Source organism: Fundulus heteroclitus, unplaced genomic scaffold (genome assembly GCF_011125445.2).
Source record: "Fundulus heteroclitus isolate FHET01 unplaced genomic scaffold, MU-UCD_Fhet_4.1 scaffold_580, whole genome shotgun sequence".
NCBI classification, from domain to species: Eukaryota; Metazoa; Chordata; class Actinopteri; order Cyprinodontiformes; family Fundulidae; genus Fundulus; species Fundulus heteroclitus.
Window position 1 is genome coordinate 45,720 of NW_023397012.1, and position 19,280 is coordinate 64,999.

At 40.9% G+C, this 19,280-nt stretch overlaps 1 protein-coding gene across 2 annotated transcripts in view; it reads left to right on the forward strand.

Moving 5' to 3' along the window:
* The window catches only part of LOC118556135 (adenosine kinase-like), a 34,643-nt gene extending 23,334 nt beyond the window's left edge, over positions 1–11,309 (forward strand). Inside the window, exon 3 of one of the 2 annotated variants that reach the window (XM_036133140.1) lies at positions 11,125–11,309. In XM_036133140.1, coding sequence (XP_035989033.1) covers positions 11,125–11,295 — 171 coding nt within the window. In that variant the 3' untranslated portion in view covers positions 11,296–11,309. Of the gene's footprint in view, positions 1–5,434; positions 5,505–11,124 lie in introns of those variants that run through there. The other variant, XM_036133141.1, reaches the window with a different exon arrangement.
* Positions 11,310–19,280: the final 7,971 nt, after the last annotated feature.

The following is a 19,280-nucleotide window of genomic DNA, read 5'->3' on the forward strand; positions in this document are numbered from 1 at the left end:
CCTGTTCCCTGTTAGGTTTGTACATTGGACCTAGAAACTTGTAAACGTAGCTCTGTAGATGGTCGGGAATAAATTAGCCAAACAGTTTAAAGCCAGGTTATGTTATAAGATAATATCCTAAGCTTTGTGCGTCTCACTGTTCAGTACACCATCTGAGGATGGCCGGAGCCCTGGAGTGTGGCCCAACCAGAAACCTACCAAGATATGGCTGTAAACCCAAACTGACTGGACACGGATAGCATTAATCAGAGACGCAGCCACTACACTTTGGCCCACATACAAAAACACTGCGTGGTAAGTCACTCTCACTGGAGATCCTACTGAAACACGGTGGTTGTAGCATCATGCTGTAGGAATGCTTTTCTTCAGCAGGGAGATTGGAAGATGGATGATGGATGGAGACCTACCCCAGCAGGCTTGCAGCTGTAATTGCAGCAAAAAAATAAAAAAAAGTGGTTCAAGAAAGTTTTGACTCTGAACAAAAATGCCATCTACAGTTTCAGATTATTTGTTAAAAACGTCATAAACCATGCGTCATTGTCCCTCATGTCACAATTTAGCCCTGCTCTGTCCTGGTTTTGTAACAAGAAAACAAACCAATGTTTTTGTAGTGACAAAATGTGGAAAAAGTAAAAAGAAAGGAGAAAAAAAAAAGAGTTCAGGACGTTTGCACGGTACTGTCTTGTACAGGAAACAGAACGAGCCAGAGCGAGGGGATTAATGTGGCGTTGCCCTCCCACATTAATACAAATAAATTCATATCCTGCCATTCAACTGTGAGGGTTTCAGAGGTGCAGCTTGTACCACTGAGGCCGCTCTACCAAAGGAGGGTGGAAGTCCAGCGCTGGACCCTGTCATTTCCCTTTTGACACAATAGGTTGTGAGGGGGGGAAAAAAGAGAAGTTTTGTTGTTTTTACAAAGAACTTTAAGTACGAAACAATTCCATGATTGCTATTATTTTTTTTAATGCCCCCTTGTGCGCAGAGTTCAAAATGAAGCTGGTTTTAAACAGGAAAGCCAACGGCAACCGGGCGCATGGTGAGAAACTAAAGTGATTGTGATTCAGACGGACACACGGGGAGAGAGAGAGAGAGAGAGAGAGTCTCCTTGAACCCCTAACACGATTTGATTATAAAGAGGTTAAACAACTGTAATAATAAATCTGTCAAGTTTTTAATACAATGTGCCGTTTAGTGTGGGCATAATAACACTGAGAGGCAGACAAGTGGCCATCAGCGCCACCTGAGAACATTGGCTCTGTTCTTTCTGCTAAAATTGCTGCTTCCCCCTTGGTGTTATATAAATATATGATATTCTCCTTTAGCTGACAGGACACTAACCTTATCAATCAAAGCTGTTTTCCCCTCCGTTCCAAGGACTTGTGTTGATTTGTTTTAAGTGCGCTCTCCTTTGGTAGCTTTAATGGGTACATTGCATGCTCATTTCAGCGCTGCCTCCCTGCTTCTTAATGAGCAGATAAAGCCCCAATTATCAAGGCAAATCCCGGTTTCTGATTTGCATTACTGATTCTCGTTTTACCACACGCAGCGGAAATGTGCATGATTGAGGGCTCTGGGATGTCGGCCTGCCGTTCCAGAAGTTTGCGCGGCGTGCTGTGTGTCGCCGTGCATGTGTGGAGACACAGGAGATGGCCAGATTAGATTAGATACAGCAGAGGCTGCGCGGCGCAGGCCGTTTTGTGCTCTGAATGTGATTTGGTTGGGAGGTTTGGAGCCCACTCTGGGCTCTGGTGATGGGTGAGGGGACAGACTGACAGTGACAGTGGGGTGGTAATGCCTCTGAATGAGAAGCGATGGCCTCTGTTCGGCTCCCACCCTCCGAGCGCCTGAACGCGTGGGTCAGGTCTGGCACTGGAAAATAAATTATTTTCCCAAGCTATTTATAGCTCCTCTAATCTGAGGAGATATGATTTTAGGAAACAGAAAGCTGCCCTTACAGTTATTCGGCCCTTGTTTCCATTAGGCAACAGCGGCCGTTGATAATCTCAGATGTTAAGAGATCAGAAGAGGAAGCATTTACAGTTTGGTTTGACTCAACAATCAATTGACCAGAGATTGGAATGGGACCATGGGACCAGGGCAACTCTGGTGGAGGCGCAGAGAGCCTCAGCTCGGGTGGGAGAATGTGTTGACAGGACAGCTTTTATGGAGCTTTTATCAGAGCTCGGAAATCCTGTCTTACCATCGGAAGAATCAACCGGAGCAGGCCGCTACAGGCGGACCTTCCCTCTGATAGTTGGAGAAATTGTTTAAGGCCGATTGTTGGATCCAATATGGCAGCTCCTCGCATCATCAGCAGGAAGCTGTGGTGAAAACATGTTCATTTTACAAGACACAGTTGTAAGAGTCCATCTAGAATCAATGTTAAATGTAGCGGAGGCTACTCTTAACGGAACAAATTAAAAGTGGTGTTAGCATCCCTGAAGGTACCGCTTTAATTTATGTTGGCAAGAGGTACGCATACCAGATGCTGTGTTTGTGGATGCATTCAGGTTGTGGTTCGGCTAGGACAGACAACGTGAGACAAAACGTGGGCTTCTGAAGCAGCACTGCAGAGAGACAACAGGAGAGGGTTTTAGGTTTAAGAAATGAGCAACTTAGGCTACGTTCACACTGCAGGTCTTAATGCTCAATTCCGATTTTTTTTTGTGATATCGGATTTTTTTGCATGGTCGTTCACATTTCCAAATATATGCGACTTGTATGTGATCTCCTGTGTGAACTGAATGCGTTTAACCTAAGTGTCCCGCATGCGCACTCGAGGACGCGATGACGTCACACATAGCAAGCGTCCTCAGTGTTTGCGGAAGTAAACATGGATTATAATGCTGCCGCGCATTTTGCGGTCATTAATTTATTTTCTAACCGGAGCTTTCTGTCCATTGACTTCTCTCCTCATTGTAGTCCGCTATGGGTGTCGTCTTTCTTCCCGCTTCTGCATAGCAGGACGCAGAATAGTGACGTTTGTCGAGTACCGGTGAGGTACAGGTCGGATAAATGCGACCTGGCAATACAGACACAGGTCGCATTTGAAAAGATCAGATACGTATCGGATTCAGGACCACATATCCAAGTGGCCTGGGTCGCATTTGAAAAAATCTGATCTGTGTTGTTCAGACTGTCATAAAAAAATCAGATCCAGGTCGCATATGGGCAAAAAAATCAGAATTGGGTCACTTCAGGCTGCAGTGTGAACGTAGCCTTAGTGACATAACTTTATCACAAGTCAGAACTCCAGAGTCTTTTCTCAGTGTACAACTGAAATAAATAAAAAAAACACAATTAATATTCTTTCACCTATAAAACAATGTAGAAAACCAGATCAAACTCTTAGTTATCTTCATAATATTACAGCTGGCTGCAAGTTTGTCTCAGACCCACAGCAAATAACCAGCCCACTGTCTGCATTTAATCCCAGGATGGCACTGGAACCCGAGGTGATGCATGTTGTTGAGGCCCTGACTGTAGCGTCTGCTCTGAGACGAATGTCAGAAAATATTCTGATTGGCCTCAAAACCCTTCAGGTTGTTCAAAGCTTCTCAAATCATCGCAGTGGAGTAGACAAGGCAGCTAAATATGCTTGTGGACCTAATCAGAGGCAATTCCTTCAGCTCTATAAAATCTATGAAAATGGAAAAATGATTAGATTCATCCTGGCAGATTTTTTTTAAATGTGATGTTCCTCTGTGTTTGTATCAAGTTGCTCTTCCGTAGACCGTTTGTTTGCATTCAGGAAATTTGGTCCAGAGGTCACACATGTAATTCACACAAAGCATTATGGGTTATATCACAGACTGTGCAAAAGGCTTGAGGTTCATCTTCTAGCAGAACAAAGATACTAAATGTGCAGCCACAGCAATGATCAAACTGTTCAGATCTGAGCACATTCAAGCCTTAGAGAAACTCGAATGCTAATGCTCACAGATGTTTTCTTAAAGACTAAAAGCTGTAATTCCGGATTCCTGCACAGCCTGGAAAACTATGGAGTTTGATTTAAATATTTTCCAGCTTTTGATGAAAAGGGAAAAATAAGTGTATGGACAACATGTTTTGATTTTGAGAGTTTATTCCCTTTGTCCATAAATTGCATCCATCCTTTTGTCTGTCAATCAAATTATGTCCATCCATCCATCCTTCCTTTCCTACATCCTTTCCTTTCTTCTTCCCTCCCACCCGTCTTGTTTTCAAGAAACAAAGGAAGTCAAGTTGTCTTACAGTTAAGCGCTTAGTCCTGGATGACTGATAATCGACACATGTGTACTCCCTCCGCTTCTTTCTTCTTTTCTTCCACTGGTCCTTATGCCTGTTATTCCTTCCTCCCTTCATCCTTCCCTTCCTTACACTCTTCTGTTGCGCTCTCCAACTCTCCTTCATTTTCCCCTTCTTTCATTTTCCCTAACTTCCTTCATCTCCTTTGCTTCTATGCGTCCTTCTTTCTTTTGTCCCTTTCTGCTTTTCTTCTAACTTCTCCACTTTCTTTCTTTTATCCCTCTCCTTCCTTCCTTCCTTCCTTCCTTCCTTCCTTCCTTCCTTCCTTCCTTCCAGCTCTATCAGTGATTGGTAGTTTTTTTTTCTGTTTGTGAAGTTCTCAAAATTACAAACTCCGACTAATTTTAGTTTATAAACATTTGAACCAACAGCATGTACTTGGACGCAAGCTGTTTTACTTTAAAAAAGTAAAATGTATATGTTTTTATATATTTTTTTCTAAAACAATAAAATAAAAAGATAAAGTTAGGAGCAGATTATTTGATTTATTCACGTGGATGTTTTCTGCTGGGTTTAAAACTATTACTTTTGTCTAAGAACCTGCAGCATGAGTGTCTTTTTTTTTTTTTCGTTGCTAAAGAAGGAAAATCGAATTAGTCAACACCGGAATCAGCAGTCTAGACCTCAAAGACAACCGGAATCCCAGTATTGGCCAAGAGAAAAAGCCTTGTAGGTGCGTCTCCGCCCCTGGATGTGCAACATCATATCAGCCCTCCCAGACTGCATATGAAAACCCAGATTTGTTTTCATGCAGCCTCGTATCTTTGGCCCTCCCGTCCTCCTCTTGGTCTTGGAAAGTGAAACATCATGTCTAGAACTTTGGCATGGAGAGCCCTGCAGCTCATGAAAAATGCATTCGCTCCAGCTCTTTTTCTAACTCCTCGCCTCTGATACTCTTGTCATATCATATCCATGTCATGTCAGTGTGTGTATTAATTATGTAGCAGGCACAGTTGAGCAGACAATATTGATGCATCCCAAACAGACATCCTATGTATATAGAACTCCCTCTCCTCGACTTTGGGGTATACGTTGAAGAGATAATCAGGGGTGAGATGATACTGTGTGTAAATAACTCCCGTGTGTTCACAGGCAGCTTATTCTTTCCGTCCGCCTCTTTTTTTTTTCTCTTTTACTGTCTCAGCTGTTCTGGTTACTTTTTGTCCGGTTCTGCTAAGGGGGCCCGACCCAGTCGCCCCTGTCATGGTTTTTTTTTTCCATTGACCAGCTCCCGATCCCACAACACATCACAGACAAATGACACCCAGCAGCTCCTCTGGAGGTGTTCCAAATTGCAAAGGTAATTTGTTTCTTTTTGCGAGAAGAATTATACATGAGTAAGAGGTTATATTGTAATATGAAATTGCTCAGCAGTTGCACACACGCCAGATCCCCGCTGTTTTTTCTTTTCTTTCTATGAGTCCTTTCTAGAAGTGTGATAGCACTAGAAATACGTTTCCCTCACTAGAAGAGATACCAGGAGACATCACAGCCTTTTCCTTCTTCTGCAACAAAATGCACTCTCAGGACTGAAACCACAACAGATATAAATTTTCCTCCAACATCTTGATTAAAAAGGCTGCAGTTTTAAATGGAAAAAGAGAGACTTTTCTTTTTTTTTTTCGTTTAAGAGAGACTTAAACGATTTTATTTTATTTATTTATTTTTTTTGCAATTAAGAAAGGTCTCTGTGTTCCTTGCGTAAATCGTGTAATGAAGACATAAATTAAGCCGGTAACCCTGTTGCTGCCAACAACTTAGTCAGCATTGATCGTGCGTGTTTTGTAATGTCGGAGCAAAGTCTTACAGAACGGTGATTGCTGCGGTTTGGCAGGAATAATTGGAAGTTCAAAGCTTCGATCTGCAGAGTGTAGCCTGGGGATAGGTTTCTGAAGAAGCTGACACTTCAGACGTATTATGAAGCCATCATGTCTAATTTGCACAGGCCTCTTTTGTAATTTACCCCCAATTCAGAGGAAACCGTCTCCTGCTCCGCCGCACAATGCACACTTGGCTTGCATTGTTCACGCTCATTGGAAGAGACACCGAGTGAGTGATTGTTGGAGCTCAAATAATGCGCAGCACTGTTCCTGTCATATTTGTTGCTGCATAATGGTCCCTGATTTGCAGTTTCCTGCAGCGACTTCTTCTTTTTTTTTTTTTTTTCTCTTCCTTTTTTTGGTTTGTTGCAGAGCAGACGGCGATGCACCGTGCTGTATACAACAACATCTTTCTGTGCATCCAGTCCAAGCCGCTTGTTTACAACTCACTGCCGAAGCAACCGCTTGACAGATAAAGGGGGCCTCAGAACGTCGCGCAAACGTTTTTTAGGGAGGCGGGGAGCGGAGGAAACCTCTTCAGAGGAAGGACGGGGTTTTCCGCATGCCGCCCAGACAATCTCACATATTGAGTTTGTCTGTGTGCATCTTTGAAGATGCAAATGTGTCAACCACATGTAACAAACCACCCAGCGAGAAGCTGAGATGCTCAACTGGCTTTCTCACGGCTCCTAAATGGCTGCCAGTGATCTTCAGCGGCTCTGCGTGTCTGTGAAGCCCGCAGTTCCTTTATTAAACGGACAGATTAGGGTTTTCGTAGGATATTGAATAATTTGTGCACATTTATCACTGGGCAAAAATGTCTCGTTTAACCACATGAGGAGACGTAAACGAGTTTGGCTGGGAAGTTTTATGAGCTCTCTTCTTGCAACCTATTGCAGTCGAGTGTATGTGAAAGTGGCGATACTGATACAAAAGCAATTAAGTTGCCAGTAATATGTTCAGAGATGGCATTTATAAAGGGTGTCTTAAAACAGTTTTCCTCATTTTGTTGACTTTACAACCACAAACCTCTAGGTATTTTATTGGGTTTTTCTGTAAAATACTGAAACAAGGTAGGGCACAACTGTGAAGTGGAAGGAAAATTACACATGGCGTTTTAAATATTTTCATAAAAAAAGGTGTAGCCTGCATAGGCAGTCAATCTTTTTTTACTCTGATACACATCGATAAAATCCATTGTGGCATCTATGCTTGGAAATTATCCAAATTGGAGGCACATTTCAAATCTTTTGGGGAATTATTTACTCATGTAGACACAGAAATGTTTCTCTTTCTTCTTTGCAAAATAGCTCAAGCTCATTTAGATTAGACACAGAGTCTTAATGAAGATCAATTTTCAAATCTTTCCATACATTCAGATAAAATGCAGGTTTGGACTTTGACTAGGCCATTCTAACGCGTGAATATGAAATGGAAGGTTGTACTTCCTTCCAAAGTGGATGTCCATCCCCGCTCCCCTCAGTTCTGACCAACTTCTCTGGACACTCCCAGGAGATTGCTGAGGTCAGGTGAGCAGATCCTGACGGATGCACTGAAGAGCAGAAGAAACAGAATCGGCAACAGGGAATTCCTCGTAACTGCCACTTAGCACTGAGAAAAGCCTGCTCCTTCATATCAGGACTAGTTTGAAAACACATTTTTACTTCCTCTCCTGACTTGTGCTATTATTTTGTTTCTCATTAGGCTGGATTTTGTTGTTTTTGTGTGTTATTATTATGTTTTTTTTTTTAAATGAAGCAGAGATGGAGAAACACAAAAAATAACCCACATTCAAAAATTCCGTTAGAATACTTTTCCTTCGGGACAGACTTTTATCACACAAATGTAAATGTTCATATATATATATATATATATATATATATATATATATATATATATATATATATATATATATATATATATATATATATATACGCAAACATCTGTAACTATTGGTTAGCGGACATAAACAGCAATATTAATATCGGAAATCAATATCAACTAGAGAAAAATAGTTTATTATGGCAAAAAATAAGGCCAGACGCTATTATTATTATTAGTATTATTAGTATTAGTTGTAGTTTTAGTAGTAGTAGTTCAGTCTTAATTAATTTTATTTGATAGGTTTGAAAGTGCAAACAAGGAATTTGACTGTGGATTCCAACGTTTGCATCATGTAAGGGAACAGGCAGACAAGTAATAGTCACATCTTTAACAAAAAAAAACGTTATTCAGGGTAAAAGGTAAGAACAGTAGTCTATTGGTTTCCCTAAATAGACTCGCTGGGTTTCCTGATTGTAGAGAGACAGCTCCCCAGGGGTTAAAAACTAGCTCTGTGTCGGCTCGTTTTAGCCATCAGTGCTCTGTAACGCCAACCTAAAGGTAAAAGACAGCCGTCAAACCCCATATTGTGTTTCTTTTTGACTGTCTTGAATAGAAGCAGACCCTCAACTGCAATGCTGCTAATCAAACAAATCAGAGAAGTTGGCGACAGGTTATACAGGCTGAACAGGCATCTCTGAAAATCCCAAACATCTACCTAAAGGTTATTCTACTAAGTATTACCCTCTAGGTCGCTGGGGGTTGTTTTGTTTTGCATGTACGTAGGTCAAAAAAAACAACAAAGCTTTCCTTTATTATGTTCATAATACAATTGCAGGTTATATACTTTGTTTTCTTTGGCTGTCTAAATATCCCAGTTTTGCAGAGTGTTCGAAATGCTTCATTCATCTATTCATCCGTCCATCCTTCGCCTAGACCCGTTCATCCATGCAGAATCATCTACTATGATCATTGGGCGAGAGGTGTGGTACACCCTGACCAGCTTACCATACCATCACATGGCAACACAGACACACGCAGGATAAATAACCATTCACAGGGACAATAAAGGGCAATTTAGAGTAGCCAGTTAATGCTACATCCATGTTTTTGGATTGTGGGAGGAAGCCGGAGTACCAGGAGAGAACTAATGCAAGCAGAAGGTGTACATTGCACAGCTTGTGGATGCAAGTGAATGAGTAAACACTGGTCCACCGGGCATCCAATGCCACATTCAACAGACAATAAGGAATTACATTTTACTTGTCATTAGATTATTTAGGTAGACCAGAGTTAAAGGGGGTGAATGCAAATATACAATTATACCCTACTTTGTGTTGGTCTACCACATAAAACCACAACAACAACAAACTAATGTTTGCATTTGTCACAAAATGTGGAAATGTTTAAGGGGTATGAGTAACCTCGCAAAGCTTAAAGTATTTTATACGCCTCATCCTTGTATCTGGTGCAAAGAAAATAAAAAATAAATAAATCAGCACATCATAGTGTTTCGTATGTTGACAGAAAGGACACTTGTAAATTATAGATGCTTCCCCTTGCTCTGTCGCCTATCAGAGCGTTATCTTTCTCCCCCGTTGTAGTCCTGCAGTTGCAACAAGTCATGTTTCGGGCTCTCATTTCAGCAACGGCAGTGAAAGGTCGGGGTGATATATATTCCGTCCCGTCGCTGTTTCGGTGACTTACCCGCCCCAAGCTGGAGATTTTACAAGGCCCACCCAGCTTGTCGAGCACACTGACAATAAATCAATCTCTGTGAAACATTTATGTTTCACACACACACACACGCACCGCTATGTTTCACCTTTCCCCTGTTTGAGCCTAATTGGGGAGTCATCAGTAGCCCCCATTGTTAGGGAAGCCCCTTTGCTTTGTCATTTGAAAATTTGTCTGTTGATCTTCGGCTGAGGCCGGAGTCCAGCTGCTCTTTCTGCACGTGCTAAATTGCATTTGCCAGCATGCATGTGTGGGAGATGGCATGCTGCGGCTGCCTCGTCTCCTTGTTCCTGAACCTACTGTTGCCACACTCTCTCTGTCTTTCTCAACAATTTTCTTTAACTTTTTTTTTTTTTTTTTTTTTTTTTTTTTTCTAGACGGAAAGGTTTCTTGATTCCTAGCATGCCGGAGAAGGGTCCTCTGAGGATTACATTGGCTAAGCCCTTATCACTCCAGGAAATTCAGTGGCTGCTTAAAAAAAAAAAAAAAGTAGTAGGAGTAAAAAAAAAAAAAAAAAAATAAAAATCAAGGGGGGGAAGTGTTGTTCTTTTTAAGTTTCTCCCTATTCCCATGGAACGTTATTATGGGTTTGAAGAAAACTCCTTTTTTTTTGCCACTCAAGTTTTTCTCGTAACTGCATTGCATATTTCATCCTTCCTCTTCTTCATTCTCTCCCCCCCCCCCTCTTCTTTCCAAGCGGCTGGTGGAATTTCAGAAGTGGAAATTGTGAAGGCAGGTGCTTGAGAGAAAGAGAGAGGGAGAGAGAGGTTTGGGGAGGGCTGTGCTCACTGGGAAGCAATGTTAAACATCCAGGGGAAATGTTTGTTATTCTAATGGGATACCACCATGGTAACAGCTTTTAGAGACTCCCAAGGCTTTGTATGGAGTGCATGCGCGCATTCATCAATCTCGCCTAATTTCTTTAGGGGATTAGCAAATATAATCAGTCCCTTTCCACCACGTCCTCACCTGTTTATCGACAAGAATATTACGGTGAAATTTAGCAGAATACGACCCTCTTGGATGGTGGGGAGGGCGGTGCACGGGCCATTAATATAAATCACAAATTGAGTGCGTCGCTGAATGGATTCTTAAGTCATTAGTGTTGCTTTTACACTGAATGACAGATGGGTAGAATAGCTTACATTTTGCACATACCTACTTGCTTTTGAGGAAGAAAAAGAAAACGTTGGATGGAAGACCAAAGCGCTTTTGCTCATATCGTATCTTCAAGTTAAACATGTTGCAAAGGTAATGATTTAGGCTATTTTGAAACCTAATACGTTTACAAGGATTAAAAAAAAATTGCAGTGCACTCATTTACGCGACTTGACGGGGGGGAGGAGAGAAATAAAAGACCCTCACTGATGCCATGTCTTCGTCTTTTTTTGAAAAGGCTCCAGGAACTTGTAAGCCTTCTCTCAGTTCTTCACCTTGTTCCTCTCTCCTTCTGCAGATTTCCTTAAGTGGCTTACGTGAATTGCAGTGCCACGTCGAAGCGGGGAGTGTTCTGAATAATTTTCTTCCCAGCCGTGACGGGCTAACAACGAGTCGGACCTGTGCATGTTGTGATGGAGAGGTTTTCACCCACAGCACCGCAGAACTGCAGGAGTGTAGACTAACCTAAAGCTAAGCCTCCAGCTGGAACAACTTTCCATCAAACTCACGACGCAGCTCTCTTATCTACTGGCATTTCTGTCTGATACAAATAGCCGGGACATGATATAGCTGGCTACATGTCATCTCTGGTGTAGTCCCGCCACCCCAGCCTTTTGTGAAATATAATGCTTTTAACTTACCAGATTTTTTTTGCCTTGGTTATTTTTTTTCCATCTATAGCTCAGACAGAGACCACTGTGTTTGCTCATCTTGGCCAGAGGCCAAAGGCTCTTTCTGCTATAATCCCCCACCATCGATCAGACTTTGTTTACTCTAACATGGTTTCTCTCCCCTCCAGCAATTAGAAGGCAACCTTCCACCTCCTGCTCTTCAGACTGGCTTTATACGTTTATTTTTCCCTTAAGTGGTAATTTTTCATGTAGCAGCTTAGCCCTTAGAAGTGTGGGTGTATATTAAGTAATTGATATTCTTCAACCAGACGGGCATGAGAGGTACCTAAATCCCAGTCACCAAAAAGTGTTTCTATATATATATATATATATATATATATATATATATATATATATATATATATATATATATATATATATATATATATATATATTGTATTTGCTAAATGCCAGAATAATGAGAGGAGGATTATTTTTTGACGATATTTTAGTGTTATCTTCATATTCAGAAGTTTCATGTCCCAGAAAATAACGGGCTTTAGTCCGACATGTGTGTAACCCACATAAAATAGAGTCCATTTCCCATTCTTTTATTTTGAAAAGTCGAGTTCCTTTAAGACCCCCGTCCTCCCTTGTCACTTCCTTCTGCTTGACTGCTGCTGCTCATTGCTGCTCCTGTTGTGGCATGGTTTGTTTGGTGTGCGTTTTCCTTGATAACGGTGATTTCAAATCTTAAAACTACAGCAACTCTATGGACACCTTCTCCGTAGCATTTATAACCTTACACTCAACGATTCAACACCCGTAACTTCACGGACAACCTTCTCATTGCCTCAGATAACCCTCTACTCACTGGTCAGGTTTTTTTTTTAATCCCCTTGGTTTCCCCAACGCAAATTCTTTGAACCACTATTAGATGGTGAGCTACCAATGAACCGCTGTATTGTGGTAGGAAAGTTTTCTTTTCCTCTGGATTCGCCGATTTGGATTCAATGGATTTCCAATGGATAATGGGGTAAAACCAAAACTAATTGAACTGAAACTAATACCTTGTATGAACTACGAAAGTATTGATACTTGTTTTTTTTTTTTTGTATTTTGTTTTTAATTATACCTTTCTATTTCATAAAAACATAATCATAAAAATAGTTATATAATATAATTACCCATATTAATACAGTACAATATGATATACACCTCATATTTCTGGAAGAAGCATATCATTTTGGTAATTATTCAATATATTTTTGAAACAAAGTATGTTGTCCGGGTTTTCAATTCATACACCTTTGCTCCGTGGCTATTCCTAGTTCTATGTCAGGAGTAGCAGAGAAGTATGTTAGAGTGGTGCAGGGCATGTGTGAGAGCTGTAAGACAGTGGTGAGGTGTGCTGCAGATAATGACAGTGGAGTTGAAGGTGGAAGCGGGACCACATCAAGGATCGGCTCTGAGCCCCTCCTCGTTTGCTGTGGTGCTGGACAGGTTGACATGAGGTTTGACAGGAATCTCCACGGATTATGATGTTAGCTGATGACATTGTGATCTGTGGTGAGAGCAGGGAACAGGTGGAGGAAAATCTGGAGAGATGGAGGTTTTCCCCAGGAAAGGAGAGGAATTAAGGTTAGCCATAGCAAGACAGAATGCATGCGTGTGAATGAGAGGGACCCAATTTTAGCCCTGAGGTTACAGGGAGCTAACCTGACTCCGCCAGATAGATTTGCTCCGCATATCCATCTGGAAACCTTCCGTTGAAGTAATTTTGGGAAGGGGCGAAAATACTGGTTAGCTGATTGGCCTATGTTGGTGATAGACGGGCCAAATGAACCAATCAGATCAAAGAAGCATATGACGTACTCGTCAACATGCTTCGTCGTCGCTCTGTTACGAGCGACGACGGAAGGAAGGAAAGGAAGGAAATATGCTTGTAACAGAGCGACGACGAAAACACAGCCACAAGCCAAGCTACTCTTGCTGCTGCAGGTAAAGGCTCGTTAGCTCAGCAAAGAAATACTGTGTAATTCCGATAAAACTTGCTCGATAGCCACGCTAACGCTAGTTTCATCGGCTGAAGCCGCCATGTTCTTTAGACTGAACTGTCGCGCTTCTCGTTGCGTCACACGTCAACCCGCCTCAAAGCCAACGCTGATTGGACGTTCGTTTGGTGAACTGCTCCAAATTTTCTTTAACGGAAAGTAGCCAGACTGATCTGCGAGTGAAACCTTGAAAGCTCGCGAGATCAGGATGGTCTCACGAGGCTAACAGGGAGCGGAGATAAAGAAGGTGGATGATTTCAGATACTTGGGGTCAACAGTTCAGAGCAACTGCGAGTGTAGAAAAGAGGTGAAAAAAACGTGTCCACACAGGTTGGAACAGGTGGTACGATAAAAGTGTATCAGCAAGAATGGAAGGAAATATGTACAAGATGGTGGTGAGATCAACACTGTTTGGTTTAGACGAAGTGGCACCGAGGAAGAGACAGAAGGCATAGCTAGAGGTAGCAGAGATGAAAATGTTGAGGTTCTTTTTGGGAGTACATCACAGTGACACGTCATGTTAGATATATATAGGAGACAAAGCCAGAGAGACAAGACTAAGATGGTTTGGACATGCACAGAGGAGGTATAGTGAGTACATCAGTAGAAGGATGCTGAGGCTGGGATTGCCAAACCGGAGGCCTAGAGCAAGGCCAAAGAGGCGATTTATTGATGGAGTGAAAGAGGACATGAAGCTAGTTGGTGTGAGAGAAGAAAATGCAGAAGACAGGGTTAGAAGCCAGATGACTTGTGGTGGTGACCCGTGAAAGGGAAAAGCCTAAAGAAGTTGTGTCCTGCTTTGTGCTGGTCTGTCATATAAGATTCCAATACATAACATTAAAGTACGTGGTTGAAATGGGAGCAAATGTGAAAGGTTCAAGGGATATTAATGCTTTTGCAAAGCGCGTGCATGTCTGTTCCTGAATGGAGTAACTTGAACTGGATAGCACATAAAGTAGTCAAAATAAAGCCAAAAAGTTTTACTTCCCCTATGTGGAAAAGTTTGTCCAGTAATAAAAGCAGATCACGAGAGTGCAGAAGAAACAGACTCTGGTAATAAATCACTACATACATGAAGACTTAAACATCCACTGAACTTCCGCTCCACTGGAGAGATGATAGATTGCGGCAGGAGAAAACATCAGACCTGGAGTAAAGTTTCCATCCAAAAGCAGCTCAAATCAGAGAAATAAAATGTATCTGCTTTTCCGTCCGCCGCTGCTCGTTGAATTATGTAAAAATATCACACATTTCAATCAGATTGTCTGCAGCGCTTTTTTTAGTTCGGATCTGGTTGTTTCATCATCTTGTTGAGCGTTCCTCCTGTTTGATGTCTTAAACATGAATGCTGCCAACTGGCGACACCATCAAGTTCCTAATAAATTCATAGAAATCTATAAAAAAACAAAACTTTGTTTGCTTTTTCCACAGGCAAACATTATTTAAAGACCCATCCAAGCATCTCACTCTTTACCAGTCACTAGCCCTTTTTACACAACCATGTTTAAGTGAGACCAAACCTAGAATGTATTTTGCAATTTAAAAGCACACATTGATGTATGTTGTGCCTGTTTTGGTCTTTACAAGCAATACAAATACTTATTTTGACTCAAAAATGGCTTTAATCTTCCTACAAGATATCTGCTGTAGCCTCAAAAACGCTTATTTCGTTGTGTGGATTTATTTGTACCAAACACATGGTATCAAGCAGACCAGCTAGCTGACTGGAAAGTTGTCACATCTCACTTTCAGGAACATCGTGTCAAACATTAGTAACACAATCATAACTGCTTTTCTAAATTAGGTAGTCTGAAAAAAATTAGGAATATTTTAGCAGAACAGACGACAGAGCGAAGAAAAATGCAGGGCTAATATGGAAATTTGCAAATTCATGCATATGAGGCAGATTTTAAACAGAGGCGAAATGCTTCCATTTTAAATGTGATCTTCAAAGAAAAGTATGTAGTAAGTAAATTGATTTCTAGAGGAGGGGTTTTTATGATTCTGAAAACTAAAAAGACATGGCAAGCTCCAGCAGTTAATCGGTTCTAAGAAGTGCTGGCGTTCAGATGTTTTGTGGTAAAGATTAAAATAATCAGTTATAGAAAAAGGAGTGAAATATTTCACCTCAACCCTCGCAGAGCACATCAAAGACAGGACTTATGCTTCAAAATATAACAGCTTTTTCAGCTTTCATGTTTTAAATTCACATACTAGGGAAGCATTAGCGGTGCACTTAATTTTAACTTCATAATCCAGCTTTCAAAGTATTTTTGGGAAGGACTACAGTTTCATCATAATCTCTAAAAAATTAGACATTTGGTTTTGGTGATCTAACTACAGCACTGTCACCTCCACCATCCTTCCATCCATTGGCTACACCTGCTTATTCATGCAGGGTTGCTGGGGGGTAGGGGCCTATCTCCAGCAGTTATTGGGGGAAATGTGTGGTACATCCTGGCACCGAATCAACCAGTTAAAACATTTCTAATGCTTACATAAAAATGGATCCTCCTGCTTCACTCCTCAGGGGAGGGTGTGAATTCGCTTTTGGTGAATCTGTTTCTCATTTAGGGACATTAAGGAACAGAACCGGCTTCCGTCCCAACAGTTCCCGAAATATGAGGAGTTCCAGATCCTTTTCCATGAAGTCCGAAAAAATAGCTCGTTAGTAACTAATGTTGTCCACGTTACAAGACTATATAAATTAGCTGGTCTGTTTTTGTCATCTTGTATTATACAACTTTTAATATTTGAAATCTGGTGCAGTGCAGATGTTCCCCTGTGAGATTACTGTTCCTGTACATGATCCCAAAAACTTTAAACTCTGAGCAAATCATGCAAATGTTCATCTTTAATCAGGTTCTGGATATTTCAAAAGAAGAACGACCTACTCATCCTTTTTCTTGAAACGGTTTATTCAGAAAAAGAAAAGAAAAGCGTGACTTTGCTGTTGCTTCAGCCTTCCTGTTATCTGCTGAAGTCTCTCTCTCTCTCTCTCTCTCTCTCATTTTCTCAGCTTGAATGAATGTCAAACTTGTCTCAACATCACATAGGAAATAACATTTCTGTTTCTTGTTTTGTTATTTGAGATTCTTTAATGAAATTTAAAAAAAAATAACTAACTCGGTAGCGGCTGACACCCCAAAGAGTGTTGTTATTAACGCAATCTGGTAGCGCTTAATACGATGCATTCGTTGTTCAGAAAAAGATTCAAACTTGATTAACATTGCTGGTGAATCAGAACTTCAAAAATATAGTTAGCAATTTCCATCTCTGTGAACCACATAATATTGAGGAAAATGCAAATCATAGGCCTAGAGTTAAATTATTCAGATGTATTTTCTGTCTACCTAATGTACTGATTAAAAGTGTTTACTTGCTGAATAAAATGTACTTTAGCTTAACCTTTTATCTATATAAAGCAAGCCTCTGAAACGTGTTAGCTGTTTTGTCCTGCTGAGAGGTGATCGAACGTTGTGCTGAATTATCAAAGGCAAACAGTATGCCAATGCCTCCGGACCGCTTTAATTTAACATCTAAGACATTTCTTTACCCCGATACTTTTGGCAGACAACCCTGACGCCCACCAGCAGCTTTTGAATCTGGGATTTAATTTTTGTTTTAGGCTTAGGAAAGATTTATTCTCTGGCTGTCATTATATACAGTTTAGCCTGAGATATGTTTCTGAAGTGGGATAAGGTTTTAGTGCTCTACATTTCTAACATCTGAATGGATTGTGGGAGAGAAAAAAAAAAATGTCTGTTAACGTCAATCAAAAGGAGCAACTTGCACAATAACTCACAGACAGAGGATAAGTACAGCAACGGTGGCCAACTTTTAATGGTGTTGTCATGCATTTATTGTGATAAGTTAAACGCTCCCTCCGTGTCTTGCAGTTTCTACTGTTTTTCAATTTTGATCCGTAAGAGTTTAAAGTCCTGCAGAGGTATTGCCATCTGCTGGGATTAACCGCGCGCAGATACCAAAGTACTCTTTTTCTCTAGCGGCAGCTTAAACTTTCAGCAAAAAACTGACACCTTTTATTAATCAAGACGGCAGGAGTCTTCATAGAACGTGTTCCCTCATTTACAACGCTGGTAAACTTTTTTCTTTATCGCTTGAGTTTCTGCTCTCATCTGTGTGCAGTGAGTATTTCTCCCTTGTGGCCCCAAATAAAAACAAAGATGATCAGAGCTGACTTGCAACATCATCACAGAAGGTAAAGAAATGTGGTGTGAATAAACAAGCTCTGAGCTTTCTTAGCTTCAGCTCCATTTCTCACTGCTTGTCATTTTATATAGCTGTATCAATTTTTTTTTTTTTTTTTTTTTTTTTTTTTTGCATATTTCCACGGTGCATTGCCTTGGCTTGATTTGATTTAGAACCTCAACTTTCAAGGAAATTGGACTTGTGGTATGAAAGTTCACACTTTGTGCCTGGAGGCAATTGATTTCTTCCAAGCTTGATTTCAGTGTTGTAGCAGTCCCAGCACGGCGTGTTAGAGCCATGTTACATGTCACAGAGGGCTAAGGATGCTTGAACCTCGCTGTAAGTGCCTGGGTAATTTCACCACTTAAAGTTGAGCTGTCCTTGTGAGGGGGAAAAAAAATGTTGTTTGTTCTTGATAAACCAATAACCAATCATGGGAGATTAAATAAAAGCATCATTCGATCTTAATAAATTCACCGGTTGGCTCCACATGGTCTAATTTACTTTCTGACCAATTAATTGTAAAATGAATAATTATATGCAATGTTGCTTGACTTGCAAATTCTATAAAAGTGTGAAATTTACTTTAACTGTGCTCCTTGTCTAGGTAAGTATGGGGGGGAAAAAAATGTTTTTCCGTACTTTTGATACTGCATCTCATTTCCCAAAAATATAAACATTAACTTCTCAAGCAACTTTCATGTTAAATGGAAATGATTTGAAAGTAAAACCCAAATTGTGTCTTCTGTGATATGGGTCACATGCTTACTTAGCCCCTGTTTGGCTTGTTTGCCTAAAGCCCCAGAGCTAAAGCCAGAAAAGCTGCTGCAGCCTTCTCCCCAACTTTCCAAATGGCCATAGTAAAGAACTGTCATTTCAAGGGCCGACGGTGTTATCAAACAGGGCATATCATGCAAAATCTACTTTCTTAGCCCTTGAATACATTCTGTTGTGTACTAAGAGTCTCTAGGAGTGACAAAAAGTTGAATTTAGTCTCTACAGATGCTGTATAGATATCTTTATATTATGTTTGGGTCATATTTTTGATGCATTCATTATTCTCTATTACGTTTTTTTTGTATATGCACTAAATACCCAGAGTTCAATCTCCAGTGGTTGGCGTCCTTTTGCATCAATAATTGCATCAATGCAGCTTGAAATGGAGGCAGTCGGTCGGACTGCGGCTCTGGTGTTCAGAAAGCCCAGGTTGCCTTGGTAGTAACCTTCGGCTCATCGGCACTGTTGGGTTGGGTGTCTCTCTTCTTCCTCTTGACAACACTCCATTAAGGGGTTTATGTTAAGTGAGTTTTGCTAATCGTGACACTATTGTCGCTGAGGCAGATATTGGTACTCTTAGCAGTGAAGGCAGTTGCCAAGTTCTGCTGGATGAGGAAAGCAGAATTTCCATAAAGCTTGTCAGCAGAAGGAAAACATGAAGTGCTCTAAAATTTCCTTTTTTTTTTTTTACTCAAAAAAAAATAAATAAAAATAAATAAAGATGGGTGTTGATCCCTACCCCAACAAAGTGAACACCAGTGGGATGACTCCCTAAATCAGTGGTACCCAACCCTGGGCAT